This window comes from Dendropsophus ebraccatus, chromosome 8, assembly GCF_027789765.1.
Source record: "Dendropsophus ebraccatus isolate aDenEbr1 chromosome 8, aDenEbr1.pat, whole genome shotgun sequence".
NCBI lineage: Eukaryota > Metazoa > Chordata > Amphibia > Anura > Hylidae > Dendropsophus > Dendropsophus ebraccatus.
In genome coordinates, this window is record NC_091461.1 from 100,466,877 (window position 1) to 100,487,925 (window position 21,049).

The following is a 21,049-nucleotide window of genomic DNA, read 5'->3' on the forward strand; positions in this document are numbered from 1 at the left end:
ATATATATATATATATATATATATATATGAAATCTGACAGGAGGGCGCTCATCATATAGGGGCAGCCTGTGGACATTTGTAGCATCACTGACTGATATACACTATGGCGCCACGAATCCATTGAACCGTGCACCATTAGATGCTGCATCCATCCTCTGCCTGTTCTGTTTTTGGGCAATTACTATTCCCAGTATGCCCCTCGCGGGCCACCGTTCGGTAGCAGAAAGCGTCCCAGTTGCTAGGCATGACGTCACGTCAGCGCTATTCTCGCGAGGTTTCGAAGCTAACAAACTTACCCGAGATCCTTCACGTTTCCTCTTTCCTGCCAGCGCCTGAGAATGGGTATGTCATGGCCGCTCCGCTGTGTGTACGGGACTGAGCCGCAATCTCACTCCATCGGCCCGCGCCGGGTCCTCTGACGCCCGGTTACCACTTGAGGAGATCGGATGGCGTCTGAGGTGTTCGGCCCGGGCTGTATGGTGGAGACATTTATGTCATAAATGTGCAATTCGAAGAGTAGATGGAGCCCGGGACTACAGGCCTTACATAGACGCCGCCATACTGCATTGTAGCTGCGCCCGGTGTCAGGTATAGTGTCGGTAACCCTCCCCGTTATCCTCCCCCGCTTCTTGTGAGAGGGTAAGAGTCGATCGTTAGTAAAGCCCGTGTGCCGTGCTCCCATCTCCGTTCTTATGGTACAGTCCTTTCCTGGTATAGCAGACAGAGCCTGACTCTACCATTGCCCTCAGTGAGGGGTGCTGCAGACCGGTTTCATGCCCTGTATTTAACCCCACTCTGCTGTTGGTACAGTCCTTGCACGTTCTAGATATTGGACCCTGACTCTACCATTTCCCTCAGTGAGGGGTGCTGCAGACCTACTGTCATGTGCTTTCCCCCCATTCTTTGCTCTTAGTACAGTCTTTGTATATAAGATATGTAAAGCTGAAGCTACCACTGACCTCATTGAGGGGTGTTGCACTACTGGTGCCATGTGCTGCTGCTGTTCTGCTTCCTGTGTCTAGAGTTGTTGTGCAGTCAGTGTACCTGTCACCTGGGTACTGCAGCCCTGTTAGCCTCCTGTTAGGATGTCCCTGTTGCCCTCCTTGTGCCATAGTCTTTATCCCTGGGGCTGGTCTATGGGCAGAGTGCATGTGATGATATTTTCATGCTGCGAAATTCTGAATTTGCATTGTGGAAAACTCCCTTGGAGAGCTGAGCACTCTGCCCCTTCCAGACCAGGGAATTGTGTGTGTGTGTTGTCACTTATTGCACTGCTTATAACTGATGTCCGTTCATCCTGCAGGTATCTCAAGGGACAACTGGCACAAGCGCCGTAAGACCGGAGGCAAAAGGAAGCCCTACCATAAGAAAAGGAAGTATGAACTGGGCCGTCCTGCTGCCAATACAAAGGTGTGGACCTGTGCTGTAGTAATGGCTGCAGCTCTATAATATGTAATAGCGCCTGCTGCATCAGGAGAGCTTTCAGGCTCTGAGAGCCTTAAGTTTAGCCCCATAGTGTATGGATTAGGGGCTCAGACCCCAGTGTCATAGGATCGCGATGTGTGTGATGAACTGTTGTCCTTAGGACGGTGGTGGTGGCTGTTTTGGCCTCCGTTTCCCTGCCGGCCAATGATAGGCTTGTCATAGTTACACTGATGCGTCGCTCTGATTATAGCAGAGGTCTTAGTTGTGCCTTTTGATCGGTTATAAAAGTTTTTCCTCTTGTTGCAGATCGGTCCACGCCGTATCCACACCGTGAGAGTCCGCGGTGGAAACAAGAAATACCGTGCTCTTAGGTTGGACGCTGGCAACTTCTCCTGGGGCTCTGAGTGTAAGTGATGCTTAAAATTACCCGGTTTGGCGCAGGTGGCTATTGTTTCTCTTCCCTGTCACTATTCTCTCACTTGCGGCTAAGCTGAGGTCAGGTGACCAGTTTACATAACTTGGTGCCAAATCTGTATGGCCGGCTGTAAGTGGTGATGGGATTGGGAAGCAAGTCTTAAGGTACATTTGGTTCTGCACGCTGTCTGTTGCCTGCCTGGTAAATGCGAACAGAGCCTTGTGACCCGTGGTGCGTATGATGATAACTCTGACCTTACGTGATGGTCGTGCTGTCATTCTGACATGTGGGCCTCACCATGCTAGGATCAGTCATAGTTACACTGACCGCGCTGCCACCATCTGCTATCTACTTGTGCTGACTGCATCTGTCTACCATTAACGTACCTATCTCCTCCCATAAGGCTGCACCCGCAAGACCAGAATCATCGATGTCGTCTACAACGCCTCCAACAATGAGCTGGTTAGAACCAAGACTCTGGTGAAGAACTGCATCGTCCTCATTGACAGCACCCCCTACAGACAGTGGTATGAAGCGCACTATGCCACACCACTTGGTCGCAAGAAGGGAGCCAAGTTGGTAAGTCATGTGAGGACGCGCCGTAATCTCCACACACCACGTCTTCCAATGATGATAACCTTGTCCAGTTCTGCTACTGAATGGAAAGCGATGATCACTAGATATCTGAGGAAGACGAGGGAGCGCTCCTGGTAAATGGGCAATTGCTCAATGCACCTTGTGTTCAGATTGGGCTAAATATGCTGCAATGGTGACTGACAAATTCCTATATGTAACATGCAGGCTGGATCAGAACCTGGGGTTAAGCCTCTATCCGCTGCTACATGCTGTATTCTAATGGCATTGGTCCTCTACGTAGCAGAGCTGATACAGCGATCTGGCAACCTGGAACAACTTCCTGATGCCTCCTAACGGGCTTATCCTGTTCTGTAGAATGAACCAATACTGCTACTTCATATTTCTCAGGGTCTTCAAAATCTCTGCTTGCAGTCAGTGATTTGAAATCACACTGACCTGATTCAACAATGTTGGCCCATTACTGCCTGCAACCCCCATTGGGCTTTTGTGCCGCCCTCTGATACTTCCATCCTTATTAAACTGGTGATGGTGCCAGTAGTCTGCCTTACAGATGTCTCCTAGTCCCCCATCCTACTGTTTTTCAGTGTTGCTCTGGTTTTCAATTTATTGCTTTGATGCAGCAACAACTAAGTATGGGGAGATGTCAAAGGTGTGAACTTGGCTTTATAGGCTGACTGAAGAGAGGGGCTTGTGGTCTGCTTATTGGAGGACTCAGGATGTTTGTTGTTAAAAAATCCTCATTATGTTTATTGGAGCAGAGTGCAAACACAAGTTACTTCACCATAGCGAAAACTGCTGCCCATTGGGTGCAATGTGCCAGGATGCTTCATGTGAGGTCTGCTGGTATCTGTATGAAGTGGAGAGTCTGTGCATCCTCTCTCTTGCTCAGGTTCTTTCTGCTGGAAGCTCTCATGATCTACTTTAGGGTCCTCTGTAGTCTATGAAGGAGCCATGAAGTAAAGCACAGGATGTTTTCCCTCCCCCCAGACTGTTGCTGTGATCTTGCATGATTGTTTCTGCGTGTGGTCCCCACCTTTTCTGTATTTTATGTGGACTTGTTTTGAGATGCTGATAAGGTACAGAAAAAGTAGAAGTGTATGACAGCTAGGCCTCCTGGATACCTCTCTATTGTGAGGCTTCGTGGTGTAACACATATAGTGAGTGAATAGAATGTCTTACTGCTGTCATTCCCAGTAAGGTTCATATGTCCCCCCTATAGATGCTCTATATGGATTTATGGGCATGATGGGAATTGTAGTTTGCAACAGCTGAAGGCTCCCCTTTCCTGATTTTATAGATTAACATGTTATGGTGTGTTTACACAGATGTATCTGACAGATTATTGAAGCCAAAGCCAGGAATGGATTTGAAAAGTGAACTGTCTTTATGACCTGTTCTATTTTTTTTTTTTTTTTTGTCTACTCCCGGCTTTGGTTTAAAAAAAACCTGTCAGATAAATCTGTCTAATTTGTGGGTGTAAATAGTGAAAATTGTAGGTTTGTGCAAACTTGTCTTGTTTGTCTTCTCTCTGTGACTTACCTTTTTTTTTCCGGTTCTTTTCCTCAGACTCCAGAAGAAGAGGAAATCCTGAATAAGAAGAGATCTAAGAAAACTCAGAAGAAATATGATGAGCGCAAAAAGACAGCAAAGATCAGTACTCTGCTGGAGGAACAGTTCCAACAGGGAAAACTGCTGGGTGAGTGAACAGTGATGAGCTGTCCTCTAGGGATTGGGGAGAAGGTTATTCTGTTAATGTAGCTTTTTAAGTAACTTTTGAAATAGATGTGAGTTCTGAACCAGACTTCTAGTTATGTTACCATGAAGTCACAGCCACAAGCAGAAAAGGCTGGTTCATCATACTGACTACTCCTTAGTGTCCAGGGATTATTGTTTCTCTGCCCACCTAATGAACATAAAACCAGCTGTACTATGAGTCTTGGCTTGTATAGAAACCCACTATGGGCAGATATTGCAGCTCTGCACTGGAGTTCCATACAGAAGACTGTACTGTAAGTTACTGTAGTGATGTGTAACCAGTGGCCTCCTCTCTTTACAGCATGTATAGCCTCCAGACCAGGTCAGTGTGGCAGAGCTGATGGATATGTCCTCGAGGGTAAGGAGTTGGAGTTCTACCTGAGGAAGATCAAGGCCAAAAAAGGCAAATAAACAACTTGTCACCAATAGTTCTCCAAATAAACAGAAATTTATTACAACGCTGTGTGGTTTATTTCCTGCCAGCTCGGTCTTTTCTTTATTGGGGAGGAATTGTGGGGGTGATCGCACTGTCAAGTGTCTCCTTAGCATTCATCCTGGCTATGGGGTCTCATTCCGGTGCCAGAACAAATCCCTTCTTGCAGAAAGGCCAGGCCCCATCGTGACCTGATCTTTCCGAGAGTTGGGTACAAGTGGTCTGAATGTTGCTGCAGTGTCTGTAATGTGGATCTGTGTGAGGTGAAGGTGTTAGATGTGCTGGGGACATATGCTGCTCAATAAACTAAAGCCAGAGGTTTGATTTATCCTACCTGTTTCCTTTTATGTTGTGGTGTGTTCCTGGTGTATGGCTCAAATTATTATGGCTTATTATTGGATAATGGTTTTACACAGGGGTTTCCAGTGAAATACTCCTATTCTGGCCCCAGGTTACAGAATGTATTATAGAGTAGATGGAGTCAAAGGCTTTTCTAAGCTTGTGAAGCTGGAACACCTCACTCCCCCCTCCCATACCAGAACCTGCTCAGCTTCCAGGTGTCAATCAAGCAGGGAGGAGAGAGGAGACATCCCAGCTTGCAGCTGTTCAGGAGCTTGGGAAAGCCACTCACTCCTTGTACCAGAGAATAAAAGCATGTCTCTACAGCCTGGAAGCACATCTGGATATAGGAAAGGTGCCCTGTGTCTCCTTGATGTAATAGCTATCTATTTGGAATATAAAATGCAGCTGCCAGATTCCCTTTAAAAGGGATTTGAGGGGAAAAAAAATTCAAGCTGTGTAGTTCATTCTTTTAAGACTGATACAACAATATAGCTTGAAGTTTCAGGGTAATTTGAAATGTGATCAGACTTTTGTAGCAAGGCTTGCTGCTGAGATCTGAAGATATAGCTGGTAGGGAGTGTGTGACTGTGCTCCTCTCCCTATCCAGACAAAGATTTAAAGGGGTAGTGTGGTGCTAAACAATTATTCACAAAATAACACACATTACCCCTTCCCTGTGTCCCACCCACGCTAAACCTGGAAGTGTGGTGCATTATGCTCACCTGATTCGTGTCGACCCTTGGCCACTATCTTGTGACAATGATGTAATCTTTGGGAGGCCACCTGAACCGCTGCAGCCATCCCTCACGCCGGCCCCCTCTGCCGCGTCATCAGCTGCTCAGCCGCGACTGGCTGAGCATAACTAAGCTCAGCCAATCATGGCTGAGCAGCTGTTAACGCGGTAGAGGGGGGGCCGGCATGAAGGAGGGCTGGTGCGGTCTGGCCGGCCTCCCGAAGACTATGTAATTGTCCCCAAGATGGTGACTGAGGTTGACACGAATCAGGTATGTATAGTGCACTACACTTCCGGGGGTGGGGGGTACACAGGGAAGGGGGCCATTCACTAACATAACATACATTATAAAGTTGTCTTTTCCCTCGGCCACCTCCTCCCCCCCCCATGGAGTACCCATTTAAGCTCCATTTACTTAAATGGAACTGAGCAGTAAAACCCTGCCCAAACGAGACAAAAATGGTGTGGTCTCTAGATAAAAGTGGTCATGTTTTTGTAGTGCTGGATAACCCCTTTAAGAGCATGTGCACACTACCAAATCCAGGCGGATTATACACCGCAGATTCCGCCACCCATGCCATAGATTCCATTCTATGCACAGTTCATTCTTTGGGTGGATGGTGGAATCATCTGTGCATAGAATGTAGTCTATGGCACAGGCGGAAAGGCGAGTGGTGGATTTTGTAGTGTGCACATATCCTAAAGTGAAACAGACAGATTTGATTGACAGCCAGGGAGACTTGTACTGGTACCTGGTATCTGCAGATGGTAGTGTGCCATCAGAACTTACATGTCAAAAGTTGTTTTAAATGACTTAACGCCTTTAAAACTTGTCAATGTTTTTCTTGTGTTGTTTGGATCAGATGTACTAATGTGTCTGAGCCAGGGTTTTTTAAAAACTAGTGAACAGACGTTAACACGTTAACAATGTATTTTAGACCCTTGAGACTTTCCCTGGGTCCTGATAAGGTGTGACGGTGCACTAAAATCTGTTACGCTGTGCACAATGTATTACCTGGCCTAAACCTAAAAGGAAGTGCTAAATAACTGGCCAGGTGTGCTGCACTGCTGTGCCATACATGTGGATGGGGTTGTTTCTGCATTATTCATTCAGAGTAACAAACCTGCTGCCTGCATCGGGGCGGCTGGAAATAAAACATGCAAGGCATGTCCTATACGAGATGTGTATTTAATGAATGCAGAAATAAGTGACATCTCACTTATGTGGAACAATGTGACGTGAAAGGAAAATTTTTTATTTTTTCACTTTCATGGCACAAATGTGCCCATCATCCAGGGGTCCATATCCTCCCTGCACCCCTTGTTAGATTCCTTGAGGGGTGTAGTTTTCAGAATGGGGTCACTTGTGGGACTTTTTCACTGTCTTGGCAGCACGAGGGCTCTGTAAATGCGACATGGCGTTCATCATCCATTCTGGCCAAATCCAGCCTCCAAAATCCAAATGGCACTTCTACCCTTCGAAGGCTTGCCCTGCGCCCACATGGCGCTTTATGTCCACATGTGGGGTATTTACGGACTCAGGAAATTGCTCTACACATTTTGGGGGAGATTTATCAAACATGGTGTAAAGTGAAACTGGCTCAGTTGCCCCTAGCAACCAATCAGATTCCACCTTTCATTTTCCAAAGAGTCTGTGAGGAATGAAAGGTGGAATCTGATTGGTTGCTAGGGGCAACTGAGCCAATTTCACTTTACACCATGTTTGATAAATCTCTCCCTTTGTGTCTTTTTTTTTTTTTTATCTTTTAACCCCTTGTGAAAATGAAAAAATCAAGACAAGATCAATGATTTAGTGTGAAAATTAAATTTTTTTTTTACACTAAATGTTGGTCTAGCCTTGATTTTTTTTTATTTCCACAAGGGGTTTAAAAAGAAAATGAACACAAAACGTGTAGGGTAATTTTCCCTGAGTACGCAAATACCCCACATGTGGACATAATATGCCATATGGGCACAGGGCAAGCGACTAAAGGGACAGAGCGCCATTTAGAGGCTGGAATGGAGGATGGAGGCCATGTCGCAATCTGATATTTTTGGATCGTGCCACAAGCTACAGTAGCTCGGGCAGTGAGGGACCAGAAGAGGGGGATGCTGGTATAAAAGTTATCCCCATACATGTGGGAAGATCAGTTCCCAAACGATCTTCCCACCAACTCCGAGGATGGGGGGGGCATTCTGGGGGCTGGATTCGGGTGTCCCTTCCTTCATACACTCTAAGGCTGGGTTCACACTACGTATATTTCAGTCAGTATTGTCCTCATATTGCAACCAAAACCAGGAGTGGATTGAAAACACAGAAAGGATCTGTTCACACAATGTTAAAATTGAGTGGATGGCCGCCATTTAATGGCAAATATTTGCGGTTATTTTAAAACAACGGCTGTTGTATTGAAATAATGGCCGTTATTTACTGTTATATGGCGGCCATCCACTCAATTTCAACATTGTGTGAACAGAGCCTTTCTGTGTTTTTAATCCACTCCTGGTTTTGGTTGCAATATGAGGACCACAATACTGACAGAAATATACGTAGTGTGAACCCGCCCTAAGGGTACGTGCACACTGCGGAATGGCGACGGATAACCCTTTGTGCATTCCGTAGCTGGCACCCACCGGCGGACTGATTACGTTCCATCGAACGTAATTTGACGAGCCAAGCGAGGGGAAAAGTTAAAGCCTTTCGCCCTAACCCACCCAACTATTCCTAGGCTATTATTCCCCTTCTCTAACAAAATCGCCGCACGTGACGCTGCCTTCGTTTCTGCCACGTGGCGCTGGCTTCGGCGGCCTACACTTCCGGTCGACCAAAAGGCCCTTTCCATCGAACATAATTTGACGAGCCAAGCGAAGGGAAAAGTTAAAGCCTTTCGCCCTAACCCACCCAACTATTCCTAGGCTATTATTCCCCTTCTCTAACAAAATCGTCGCACGTGACGCTGCCTTTGTTTTCAATCCACTCCTTGTTTTGGTTGCAATGAGGACCTGACATGAGGACCAAATACTGCCTGAAATATACTGTGTGTGAACCCAGCCTTATAATGCAGCTGTCAGCTTTGACAGCTGCATTTGAACAGTTAAAGGGGTTGTCCGGCGATAAAAAATTATTCACAGAATAACACACATTACAAAGTTATACAACTTTGTAATGTATGTTATGTCTGTGAATGGCCCCCTTCCCCGTGTCCCACCACCCCCACCCGTGTACCCGGAAGTGTGGTGCGCTATACATTACCTGTCGCGTGCCGACCACGGTCTCCGATCGTCAGCAGTGACGTCTTCTTCGGGAGGCCAGCGGATCTTCCCGAGTGCCGGACGCCCTCTGCAGCGTCATCCGAAGCTCAGCCGCGATTGGCTGAGCATAACTGTGCTCAGCCAATCGCGGCTGAGCAGCTGATGACGTGGCTGCGTCATCAGCCGCTCAGCCGCGATTGGCTGAGCACAGTTATGCTCAGCCAATCGCGGCTGAGCTTCGGATGACGCTGCAGAGGGTGGCCGGCACTCGGGAAGATCCGCCAAGCTCCCGAAGAAGACGTCACTGCTGACGATCGGAGACCGTGGACGACACGATATGCGGTGAGTATAATGCACCACACTTCCGGGTCTAGCGTGGGTGGGGGGAAACACGGGGAAGGGGGCCATTCACAGACATAACATACATTACAAAGTTGTATAACTTTGTAATGTGTGTTATTCTGTGAATAATTTTTTATCGCCGGACAACCCCTTTAATTAGTCGGCTAAGACCTGCGGTCTCTGACTGCACATAGCAACCGGAGGCCGCGGGCTGCAGAGGCTGCTCTGTTTACCCTCAACGGCCGCATGACGGGTATACCTGTCATGCGTCGTTAAGGGGTTAACGCAAACGGGTGTACATTTATTTACATAAGTGCGGCATTTATCCGCAATTCCTTTCTTGGCGTAGGTTTTTTTTTCTTACTGTTAAAAAAAACACTATATTACACATTTACATACCCCATATACCAATCCCCATATAAAAATGGCCCCTAGGTGTTTTCGGCGGCGGAGGCATACGCTATTATCCGAAACAGCCAGTGAGGATGAATGGGGGGATCCTTTTTTCCTCCATTCATCCTCATCATCATCATCCAGTGACGTGTCTGGGGGTAGCGTAGCGTACACTGTCCCCAGACATGTCTTTTCCGCCAGTACCTTCCCAATAAGAGATCACGGTATGGCGTGAAATTCTACAAACTATGTGAGAGTACCTCAGGGTACACTTACAGATTAGTAGTGTATGTGCCCCCTGTCCCTGGTGTCTAGTGGGGGATCTCTCCCCCGCGATGCGATCGCGGAGGGGAGATCTGTTGTAATGAGCCGGCCGGAGCTCAGCGTCGGAATGATCCTGATCCCGGCTCTGAATCCATTCAGATGGTCTGCAGCAGACCATTATGTTACAGCACTGATCTGATGGATCGGTGCTCTGTTATATACACAGCACTGATCTCAATGGGAGATCAGTGCTGTGTATATGGAAGTCCCCCAGGGGGCTTCTAATTACTGTTAGTGAAAATAAAATAAAGTGTTTTTATTAATAAAAAATCCCCTCCCCTAATAAAAGTTTGAATCACCCCCCTTTTCCCATTTTATAAATAAAAATAAATAAATAAACATGTTTGGTATCACCGCGTTCGTAATCGCCCGATCTATTAATTTGGCCCGTTTCTAATCTTGTACGGTAAACGGTGTAAGCGCAAAAAAATCCCAAAGTGCAAAATTGCTCATTTTTGGTCGCATCAAATCCAGAAAAATTGTAATAAAAAGCGATAAAAAAGTTGCGTATGTGCAATTAAGGTACCAATAGAAAGAACACATCATGCCGCAAAAAATGACTCCTGACACAGCCCCATAGACCAAAGGATAAAAGTGCTATAAGCCTGGGAATAGAGCGATTTTAAGGAACATATATTTGTTCACAATGGTTTGAATTTTTTACAAGCCATGACATAAAATAAAAGTTATACATGTTACATATTGTTGCAATCGTACCGACTTGAGGAACATATATAACGTCAGTTTTTCCATAGGACACACGGCATAAAAACGAAGCCCCCCCCAAAGAAAAAGAATTGCTTTTATTTTTTCAATTTTACCGCGCATATAATTTTTTTCTGGTTTTGCAGCATATTTTATGGGAAAATTCATTTTCATTGCAAAGTACAATTAGTGACGCAAAAAATAAGGGCTCATGTGGGTCTGTAGGTGTAAAAATGCAAGTGCTATGGCCTTTAAAGGGAATCATTCACCCCGTGGCCCCGGCAGAAACTGACATACAGTGACATAAAGGTCAATATACTTACCACATCGCTCCCGGTCCCGGATCCCGTTGTTGACACGGTGAATTTGCCGATTCTTCTCGCGCCCATTATGGTAAGGAGCGCCGCCGGGCATGAAGTCCAGCCTTCTCCCCGCCTCCGACACTTGATTGACGCCGGGTCTTCTTCCTCCTCGTCTTCTTTCTTCTCGCCGGATCCTGCGCAGGCGCCGTGACGGTCGTTTTCGGCGCATGCGCAGTTCACAATTGAAGCCGCTCCGCAGCTTCACTGTTTACTGTGCGTGCGCCGATTGTCTCGAGCACATATCCTGTTTACTGCGCAGGCGCAGAAGAGGTGACGAGACCATTGCAACGGCACCTGCGCGGGAATTCGTCTGAAAACTGAAGACGTCAATCAAGTTCCAGGAGGCGTGGATGGGCGGCGACGAGAAGAGGACCTCATGAATAAGTTGGATTCGTCCGTCGTTTCCTATGGACGTTGGACTCAGCTCATTACCATAATGGGCGCGAGAAGAAGAATCGGCGATTTCTCCGTGTCAACAACGGGATCCGGGACGGGTCCGGGAGCGATGTGGTAAGTATATTGACCTTTATGTCACTGTATGTCAGTTTCTGCCGGGGGCCACGGGGTGAATGGTTCCCTTTAAAGCACAAAGAGGAAAAAACAAAAATGCAAAAAGGAAAATTAGCCCGGTCCTTTAGGGGTTAAGGCACAGGCTTCGGGGGTGTACATTCATGCCCGCAATCGTTAAGGGGTTAATATGATAGTGGAGAAAACTCAACAACTACAGGAGTCTCAAGGACCGTTGACCGTTGATCTCCAGCTTTCCTACTTTACCACCCTCCAATTGACAGGCACTAACTGGACCACTCCAGCTTTCCTGCTTCTCCAAGTGCAACTGCCTGGGGGTATATTATTACTATGGAGTGCACAACCGTTGGCATTATTATGAGGCCCAGCATGGGCATTATTACTATATTGAGGGCACAGCAAGGGTGGGGGCATTATTACTATATGGAGGGCACATTAGGGGGCATTATTACTAAATGGAGGGCAAATTAGGGGACATTGTTACTATATGGAGGCACAGCATGGGGCATTATTATTGTATGGGATACACAGCATGGGGCATTATTAATATAAGGGAGCACATCAGGGGGCATTATTTGTATAAAGGGGCACAGCAGGGGGCATTATTATTGAATGAGGGGCACAGCAGGGGTTATAACTAGTATATGGGGAATCCCACATTCCGAAGGGGACAACCCACATTCCAACTCGCTTTAGTGCACATGAGAAAGGGAAGAAAGTTGCTGGAAAAGTGTGGTGCCTAAGATGTTTGTCTTGCAGGTTCTGAAAAGATGAATTGTAGCTGGAAGAAATCATCATGGAGGCCGGGGCCGGATGGAGAAAAAAAGGGAAAGTAATGTCTCGGATCAAAGAAGAAGTCACCTGTGAGTCACTAAATGGCGGTTTTTATATTGTGTAGAACATTATTTTGTAGGGGTGCCCTGAGCTAAAAAATTTTTCTAAGGGGTGCCCTGAGATGGAAAAGGTTGGTAAGCACTAATCTAGAGGCAAATGAGGATACTCTAATACCAGAAAATGGAGAAGACCCAACAACTACAGGAGTCTCAAGGACTATTGACTGCTACCTGGTCATCTCCAGCTCTGCTACTACTCCACCTTTTACTGCATAGACCAGAGTACGGCCAGGCTACTGACCCACAGTTTATTTGGGAGGTATTGGCACAGTTCATTAAGGGGTTAGTGGCACCATTAATTAGCCCTTCCTCATCCATTGTCTATAACTGGGCTTAGGACTCCTATCTCCACTAGAGAGGAGCACAATTCCTGCTTACCCAAATCAACACTTCTGGTAATTGAGAGGATCACCAGACAGAAGGGCGGATGGTGCTTGTAGCAGCACTGGGGAGCTGGCTTAGTGGCACCATCTGCGGCAGGGTTTTTTCCTGGTGGTCTTTCAGATGGTTCTGGTGGCAGCACAAAAGCGAAGACCCTCAGTAACCTTGGACTATGGAGCGCCATCACTGTCTGGATCATGACAAGACTTTCAACTACTACTCTTCATACCCTTACCATCTGCATTAGAGATGAGGAAACCTGCCAAAAGCACACATTCACACGGACAATGAGCATTTGAATCCCACTGCTTAGAGGTGGATGCAGCTCGAGGACTACCTGGAAAACATGGATACAGCCTTCGTCTGGGTTCATGCCAACCCAAGCTTTCGACAGGTCCACTCGCCTATAATCACCGGCAAGAAGTGTTTTTAGAAAGGCTCCTTCGGACGATAATCAGCCTGTGTAAAAGTGACAGTGAGCAGCTGTGGAGCTGTAAAAAAAATGCCTGATCCTTGGCTGATCGTACCTTTTGTGCCGCACTAATCCTCGGTCCAAAGCACCATTAGGAGCACTGCCCCATATATGCTCCAGACTGTGAAGTACACTGCTAACAGCACAGGAACAGCGCCAAGGGGGACATAGGACAAGTAAGAGACATACCTTCCTCCCCAGCACCCCATGCACTATAGGAAGCTATCAGCAGGGCGGTTTGGTATAACCTGCTGATAGTTCCCTTGAAGGTCTGTTATGCTTACCTGTCTGTGCTCCCCCAGTGTCCTCCTGCTGTGCTTCTGCATCTCCCACTGACTGCAGCCACAGCAGACACTCCCTCTCTGCAGGGATAGCTCGCTCAGCCAATCATTGTCCGAGACAGAACAGTACCATGGCCAGTGATTGGCTGAGCAGGCTGTCCCTGTGGGGGATGCATAGACAAGGCAGGATGACACAGGGGGAGTGTGGAGGTTAGTAGACATGTCTATTATTTTCTACATACTGATACAGAGTTACCAAAGCAATGGCTGCAAAGACATCGAGGTATATAACAGGCTATGTATGTAAGCCAGCGATTTTTCCGCCCACCAGGCCTTGTAGTACGGCCCTTACTCTACATAGGAACCTTTCAAATAAGGGACAGTGATCAGTGTGACACTTAGCAACGTGACTTGGAGGAGCCTTAACCGGAAGTGTCCCTACCTACTCTCTTGGTCTTCAGTAAGATGGCGGCGGTGTCGTTTTTTGGGCGGGGACTGCTTGGGTAATCTCGCGGGATGTAGTAGGTATATAAAGCGGCGCTCGTCGACGTGTTCTCTCTCTTTGGTGCGGGACACGTGAGCGCGTGGTGAGTGTCTCGACCGTCTCCTTTAGCTCTCTATACGGCTCTCCTCTCTGAGCGCACATATACGGGGCAGTGTAGTGTATAGAGGTGCAGATGGGTCTGAATATAAATCCCACCACCATCCCCGGAGCTTCCTGTGATGAGAACCTTGTCCAGTTCTGCTACTGATGAGCTGCGATGATAATCCTACTTCTGAGGAAGTGTCAGCTCCTGGGCCCAGTGCCTGCCGGGTGAGATACTGGCTGCACACCATGTCCCCTATGTAGAGTGTCAGCTCCTGGGCCCAGTGTCTGCAGGGTGAGATACTGGCTGCACACCATGTCTCCTATATAGTGTCAGCTCCTGGGCCCAGTGCCTGCAGGGTGAGATACTGGCTGCGTACCATGTCCCCTATATAGTGTCAGCTCCTGGGCCCAGTGCCTGCAGGGTGAGATACTGGCTGTGTACCATGTCCCCTATATAGTGTCAGCTCCTGGGCCCAGTGCCTGCAGGGTGAGATACTGGCTGCGTACCATGTCCCCTATATAGTGTCAGCTCCTGGGCCCAGTGCCTGCAGGGTGAGATACTGGCTGCGTACCATGTCCCCTATATAGTGTCAGCTCCTGGGCCCAGTGCCTGCAGGGTGAGATACTGGCTGCGTACCATGTCCCCTATGTAGAGTGTCAGCTCCTGGGCCCAGTGCCTGCAGGGTGAGATACTGGCTGTGTACCATGTCCCCTATGTAGAGTGTCAGCTCCTGGGCCCAGTGCCTGCAGGGTGAGATACTGGCTGTGTACCATGTCCCCTATATAGTGTCAGCTCCTGGGCCCAGTGCCTGCAGGGTGAGATACTGGCTGCGTACCATGTCCCCTATATAGTGTCAGCTCCTGGGCCCAGTGCCTGCAGGGTGAGATACTGGCTGCGTACCATGTCCCCTATATAGTGTCAGCTCCTGGGCCCAGTGCCTGCAGGGTGAGATACTGGCTGCGTACCATGTCCCCTATGTAGAGTGTCAGCTCCTGGGCCCAGTGCCTGCAGGGTGAGATACTGGCTGTGTACCATGTCCCCTATGTAGAGTGTCAGCTCCTGGGCCCAGTGCCTGCAGGGTGAGATACTGGCTGTGTACCATGTCCCCTATGTAGTGTCAGCTCCTGGGCACAGTGCCTGCAGGGTGAGATACTGGCTGTGTACCATGTCCCCTATGTAGTGTCAGCTCCTGGGCCCAGTGCCTGCAGGGTGAGATACTGGCTGTGTACCATGTCCCCTATGTAGTGTCAGCTCCTGGGCCCAGTGCCTGCAGGGTGAGATACTGGCTGTGTACCATGTCCCCTATATAGTGTCAGCTCCTGGGCCCAGCGCCTGCCGGGTGAGATACTGGCTGCACACCATGTCCCCTATGTAGTGTCAGCTCCTGGGCCCAGCGTCTGCAGGGTGAGATACTGGCTGTGTACCATGTCCCCTATATAGTGTCAGCTCCTGGGCCCAGTGCCTGCCGGGTGACATACTGGCTGCACACCATGTCCCCTATGTAGAGTGTCAGCTCCTGGGCCCAGTGTCTGCAGGGTGAGATACTGGCTGCGTACCATGTCCCCTATATAGTGTCAGCTCCTGGGCCCAGTGCCTGCAGGGTGAGATACTGGCTGCGTACCATGTCCCCTATGTAGTGTGTCAGCTCCTGGGCCCAGTGCCTGCAGGGTCCCCTATGTAGAGTGTCAGCTCCTGAGCCCAGTGCCTGCAGGGTGAGATACTGGCTGTGTACCATGTCCCCTATATAGTGTCAGCTCCTGGGCCCAGTGCCTGCAGGGTGGGATACTGGCTGCGTACCATGTCCCCTATAGTGTCAGCTCCTGGGCCCAGTGCCTGCAGGGTGAGATACTGGCTGCGTACCATGTCCCCTATGTAGAGTGTCAGCTCCTGGGCCCAGTGCCTGCAGGGTGAGATACTGGCTGTGTACCATGTCCCCTATGTAGAGTGTCAGCTCCTGGGCCCAGTGCCTGCAGGGTGAGATACTGGCTGTGTACCATGTCCCCTATGTAGAGTGTCAGCTCCTGGGCCCAGTGCCTGCAGGGTGAGATACTGGCTGTGTACCATGTCCCCTATGTAGTGTCAGCTCCTGGGCCCAGTGCCTGCAGGGTGAGATACTGGCTGTGTACCATGTCCCCTATGTAGTGTCAGCTCCTGGGCCCAGTGCCTGCAGGGTGAGATACTGGCTGTGTACCATGTCCCCTATGTAGTGTCAGCTCCTGGGCCCAGTGCCTGCAGGGTGAGATACTGGCTGTGTACCATGTCCCCTATATAGTGTCAGCTCCTGGGCCCAGCGCCTGCCGGGTGAGATACTGGCTGCACACCATGTCCCCTATGTAGTGTCAGCTCCTGGGCCCAGTGCCTGGAGGGTGAGATACTGGCTGCACACCATGTCCCCTATGTAGAGTGTCAGCTCCTGGGCCCAGTGCCTGCAGGGTGAGATACTGGCTGCACACCATGTCCCCTATGTAGTGTCAGCTCCTGGGCCCAGTGCCTGGAGGGTGAGATACTGGCTGCACACCATGTCCCCTATGTAGAGTGTCAGCTCCTGGGCCCAGTGCCTGCAGGGTGAGATACTGGCTGCACACCATGTCCCCTATGTAGAGTGTCAGCTCCTGGGCCCAGTGCCTGCCGGGTGAGATACTGGCTGCACACCATGTCCCCTATATAGTGTCAGCTCCTGGGCCCAGCGCCTGCAGGGTGAGATACTGGCTGTGTACCATGTCCCCTATGTAGTGTCAGCTCCTGGGCCCAGTGCCTGCAGGGTGAGATACTGGCTGTGTACCATGTCCCCTATGTAGTGTCAGCTCCTGGGCCCAGTGCCTGCAGGGTGAGATACTGGCTGTGTACCATGTCCCCTATATAGTGTCAGCTCCTGGGCCCAGCGCCTGCCGGGTGAGATACTGGCTGCACACAATGTCCCCTATGTAGTGTCAGCTCCTGGGCCCAGTGCCTGGAGGGTGAGATACTGGCTGCACACCATGTCCCCTATGTAGAGTGTCAGCTCCTGGGCCCAGTGCCTGCAGGGTGAGATACTGGCTGCACACCATGTCCCCTATGTAGTGTCAGCTCCTGGGCCCAGTGCCTGGAGGGTGAGATACTGGCTGCACACCATGTGCCCTATGTAGTGTCAGCTCCTGGTTCCTGCAGGGATTGGACACTATGCCTGCCTTCAGGGATGAGGTGCTGTATGGCCAGACACCATAACCATGGTCCCCATGTACAGGGTTAGCTCCTATGCTTCTACTGTAATTGCTTACTAGTCTGCAGAGGTTTGTCATTTATTGACCTATTTCTCCTCTTGCAGGGTTTGTGGCTGGTTGGCTTGACCGCAATGGTGGCACAGTATATGGTAAGTGGTGGCTGTTCTACCTGCTCTTGAATAGTCCTGCACTGCTGGTGTCTTCTAATGATGAGAACCTTGTCCAGTTCTGCTACTGATGAGCTGCGATGACAATCCTACTTCTGAGGAAGCGTCAGCTCCTGGGCCTGTTGTCTGCAGGGATGACACGGTGTGGCTGCACACTATGGTCCCCATGTAGAGTGTCAGCTCCTGGTGCTGGCAGGGATGAGGTGCTGTATGTCCATATACCTTAGTCCCTATTTATAGAGTCGGCTCCTGGGCTTGCACTGTAACTGCTGACTACTCTGCAGATTTTTAGTCTCCCATTGACTCTTTTGCAGGATTTGTGGCCGGGTGGTGGCACGATACAGATGCAGCTACATAAATCAGAAGATTGTGGAAGTTACGGGGAAGATGGCTGACCTAACTAGTGTTCAAAAGTTACTGCATACACATCCAGGACATGGGCCACAGCTGTTGCCTTCCCAATGTCCAGAGACGAGGGCAAAAGTGTCCTCCGTGAGCTGAGAAGGACTGGATCACCACCCACCAGCCATTTTGCCCTGATGCTTGCCCCATTCCATGAAGTGTCATGAAACTTCACATTATCCACCAGAGCCATGTGTGGGCACTCCTTCCATTAGTACAGGTATCTTTTCCTTTCCATCGCACCTCTGTTCTATATTGTCTCTACACTTGTTCATCACTGTACTATCTTTTAGCTAGCCTGTTCATGGTTGTATGTCACACTGCTTCCCTCTTTTCCTTTCTTGGCTACCTGATCACTTACACATTGAAACAGGCCTAAGGGTCCATTTACAGATTATCTACCAGATTCGGAGCCAAAGCCAGGAATGGACTAAACAGATCAGGTCATAAAGAAAATCGTGAGATTTCTCCTTTTCAAATTACTGGCTTTGGCTTCAAATCTTTGGCAGATAATCTTTCGGTGTAAATGGACCCTTACAGATGTATGTACTGTTCTGTCAACTTCAGGCCTCATTCTATACCTTTATGGAGCTGTTACATTAGATTTTATGTTGATTTTGTCATGTATGACTATAAATTGTCCATCCAATTTTCTTTTAGAGCACATGCCTGAGGTCCAGGTGGATTGAAATGTTGCATAACTAACATGTCCAATGTCATCATGGAGGAGCAGGTCTGCAGTTCCATTTCTCCAATCGTACATGGTAAGTGGCAGAAGTGTACCACCCATAGATTCCATACAGCTGGCGTCTTCTAATGATGAGAACCTTGTCCAGTTCTGCTACTGATGAGCTGCGATGAAAATCTGACTTCTGAGGAAGCGTCAGCAACTGGGCCTGGTGCCTGCACAGGTGTCAAACCTGCAGCCCTTCAGTTGTCCAGCCATGATGGGAATTGTAGTTTTGCAGAAGCTGAAGGGCCGCAGGCTTCATACCTGTGCTAAAGGATATATAGTGTGTCTTTGCTGCTTCATGCTATTTAGCCCTTTTGGTGTGTTACATCCACTCCACTGTGTTCTTTCTAGCAGCATATAAAACTTCATCTTGACTTAACTACAACACTATTTGTCAGTCTTCATTGACTAATTCTTCTCTTATAGGATTTGCCAGATGCATCAGTCTCCATGGTGGCTGCACAGTACACGAAGTGTAGCAGCTGATGTCCTGTGTATCTAGAAGCCTCTTGCATAGTTCTACTGCCATTACGTTTAAGACATAATGAGAAAATAGGTGATGTCTTGAAGATCTCATCTTGCTGTCCAAAATAAAGCATACCTGTTGACAGTCAGAGGCTAAAAGCTGGTTTTGGGAATTCTCCATGGCCTTGTGTGCAGCCCTAACCAGATCCAGGGCAATGTGGTGGGTGTCATGTGTTGTGGCAGATCTTCTCCAATCCTTGCCTGTCTCCTGCAGGGTTGAAGATGTGATGCTGCTGGATTGTTAATGTGACTTTGTATGTTAATTATAAATAAAGTCGTCTGCCTTCAGTCTGTCTCCTTCTCATTATGTCATCCGCACTGCCGAGTGCCTCCTGGCCTTTCTCATGGCCTCGGGGGCTCCTTCTCCAGTGCTAGAGTAAACCCCTTCCTGCAGAATGGCTGGACTTTTCTGTGACCCATTCATTCCGAAGGTTGGGAACAAATATCCTCTAGCTTTAAAATGACACTCTCCTCCATTTTTGCATTCTCACTTCTCTACACAGGTGTAAAAGGTAAATTTAGCAGTTTTTATATCTTATTTTATATTGTCCCTGCCCCCTTGCTGACCATTGAAACAGGATGGCCTAAAGGTTTAGGCCCCACCCACTCTAGGTTGGGTGTCAAAGGGGTGGGGCTTATGTGCTGATGGCATCATGGATGTGGGGCCAATGGTGGTGCTGTTGCTTTGAAGCCCTGCCCACTTAGCACAATCTGCAGTTGATGAAAGATAACTAGATGAGCGAATCTCGAGTATGTTTGAGTCCATCTGAACCTGAATGTTCAGCATTTGATTAGTGGTGGCTCGGCTATGTGGAAAACATGGATACTATATCCATGTTTTCCAGACAACCAGAGCTTTATCAAAGTTCAGCAGCCCCCGCTAATCAAATGCTGAATGTTGGGGTTTGGATGGATTTGAACCCGATTCGCTCATCTCTAAAGATAAATTTACCTCTCATCTGTAATAGTACTTGTTCCAGTAAAAAGTTATCTTTAGAGATGAGCGAATCGGGTTCAATTCCAGCCAAACCCCAACATTCAGCATTTGATTAGCAGGGGCTGCTGAACTTGAATAAAGCTGTAAGGTTGTCTGGAAAACATGGCTACAGCCAATGGCTATATTCATGTTTTCCACATAGCCTTAGAGCTTTATCAAAGTTCAGCAGCCCCCGCTAATCAAATGCTGAATGTTCGGATGGACTCGAGTATGCTCGAGGTTTGCTCATCTCTAGTTATCTTTCATCAACTGCAGATTGTGCTAAGTGGGCAGGGCTTCACAGCAACAGTGCCACTTAGCCTTGCCCATAGCACCACCATTGGCCCCACTTCATGATACCATCAGCACATAAGCCCCACCCCCTTGACAACCAACCTAGAGTGGGTGGGGCCTAAACCTTTAGGCCAGCCTGTTCTAATGGTTAGAGAGGGGGTAGGGACAATATAAAATAAGGTATGAAAACTGCTAAATTTACCTCATTTTAACACCTGTGTAGATAAGTTAGAATGTAAAAAGGGGGATGGGGTGGAAGCAGTGTTACTTTAAGGAGTCAGCTAGATAGCTGTAGTCTGTGCTGTATGGGCTTGTGCTGCAGTCTGGCTATCACCTATGGTGGATTGCTGTACTGCACCTTAATGGTAGGGATGAGTAAACTTACAGTAAGGTTTGTTTGATTCTGAATACTTGTCAATGTGTTCTGGGGACTATTGGAGAAGATATGGATACAGTATGGCCTACATCCATCTCATACCATTGGAAGACAAATGCCAGTAGTCTGAGTTTGTGTGACTTCCTCCCCAAA

General features: G+C 48.4%; 1 protein-coding gene, 1 long non-coding RNA gene and 8 other non-coding genes across 10 annotated transcripts; all 10 read left to right on the forward strand.

Moving 5' to 3' along the window:
- The first annotated feature begins 254 nt into the window (after positions 1 to 254).
- On the forward strand, positions 255 to 4,650 carry RPS8 (ribosomal protein S8). The gene is made up of 6 exons (XM_069981206.1): positions 255 to 342; positions 1,304 to 1,410; positions 1,732 to 1,831; positions 2,244 to 2,419; positions 4,004 to 4,133; positions 4,494 to 4,650. Exons 1-6 carry the CDS (start codon positions 339 to 341, stop codon positions 4,601 to 4,603), a joined length of 627 nt encoding a protein of 208 aa, XP_069837307.1. The 5' UTR covers positions 255 to 338; the 3' UTR covers positions 4,604 to 4,650.
- On the forward strand, positions 1,145 to 1,223 carry LOC138800180 (small nucleolar RNA SNORD55/SNORD39). Its single transcript, XR_011364383.1, has one exon. It is a non-coding gene; the product is annotated as a small nucleolar RNA SNORD55/SNORD39 (small nucleolar RNA).
- Positions 1,558 to 1,662, forward strand: LOC138800186 (small nucleolar RNA SNORD46). The gene has a single exon (XR_011364389.1). It is a non-coding gene; the product is annotated as a small nucleolar RNA SNORD46 (small nucleolar RNA).
- LOC138800182 (small nucleolar RNA SNORD38) lies at positions 2,462 to 2,533 on the forward strand. The gene has a single exon (XR_011364385.1). It is a non-coding gene; the product is annotated as a small nucleolar RNA SNORD38 (small nucleolar RNA).
- Positions 4,651 to 4,714: 64 nt separating the features above from the next.
- LOC138800210 (small nucleolar RNA SNORA35) lies at positions 4,715 to 4,844 on the forward strand. Its single transcript, XR_011364411.1, has one exon. It is a non-coding gene; the product is annotated as a small nucleolar RNA SNORA35 (small nucleolar RNA).
- A 9,323-nt stretch (positions 4,845 to 14,167) lies between these two features.
- On the forward strand, positions 14,168 to 19,538 carry LOC138799703 (uncharacterized). Its single transcript, XR_011364298.1, has 5 exons — positions 14,168 to 14,220; positions 17,528 to 17,572; positions 17,905 to 18,212; positions 18,653 to 18,756; positions 19,152 to 19,538. It is a non-coding gene; the product is annotated as an uncharacterized lncRNA (long non-coding RNA).
- LOC138800183 (small nucleolar RNA SNORD38) lies at positions 14,349 to 14,417 on the forward strand. The gene has a single exon (XR_011364386.1). It is a non-coding gene; the product is annotated as a small nucleolar RNA SNORD38 (small nucleolar RNA).
- LOC138800185 (small nucleolar RNA SNORD38) lies at positions 17,624 to 17,694 on the forward strand. The gene has a single exon (XR_011364388.1). It is a non-coding gene; the product is annotated as a small nucleolar RNA SNORD38 (small nucleolar RNA).
- Positions 18,803 to 18,873, forward strand: LOC138800184 (small nucleolar RNA SNORD38). The gene has a single exon (XR_011364387.1). It is a non-coding gene; the product is annotated as a small nucleolar RNA SNORD38 (small nucleolar RNA).
- Positions 19,539 to 19,563: 25 nt separating the features above from the next.
- Positions 19,564 to 19,694, forward strand: LOC138800209 (small nucleolar RNA SNORA35). The gene has a single exon (XR_011364410.1). It is a non-coding gene; the product is annotated as a small nucleolar RNA SNORA35 (small nucleolar RNA).
- The last annotated feature ends 1,355 nt before the right edge of the window (positions 19,695 to 21,049 follow it).

What these genes read in the sequence shown, in the direction of transcription:
- RPS8 (XM_069981206.1), top strand. An exon ending in CTTCTCCTGGGGCTCTGAGT is followed by an intron (nt 1,832 to 2,243) that starts GTAAGTGATGCT and finishes TCCTCCCATAAG; the next exon opens with GCTGCACCCGCAAGACCAGA. An exon ending in GCAAGAAGGGAGCCAAGTTG is followed by an intron (nt 2,420 to 4,003) that starts GTAAGTCATGTG and finishes TCTTTTCCTCAG; the next exon opens with ACTCCAGAAGAAGAGGAAAT.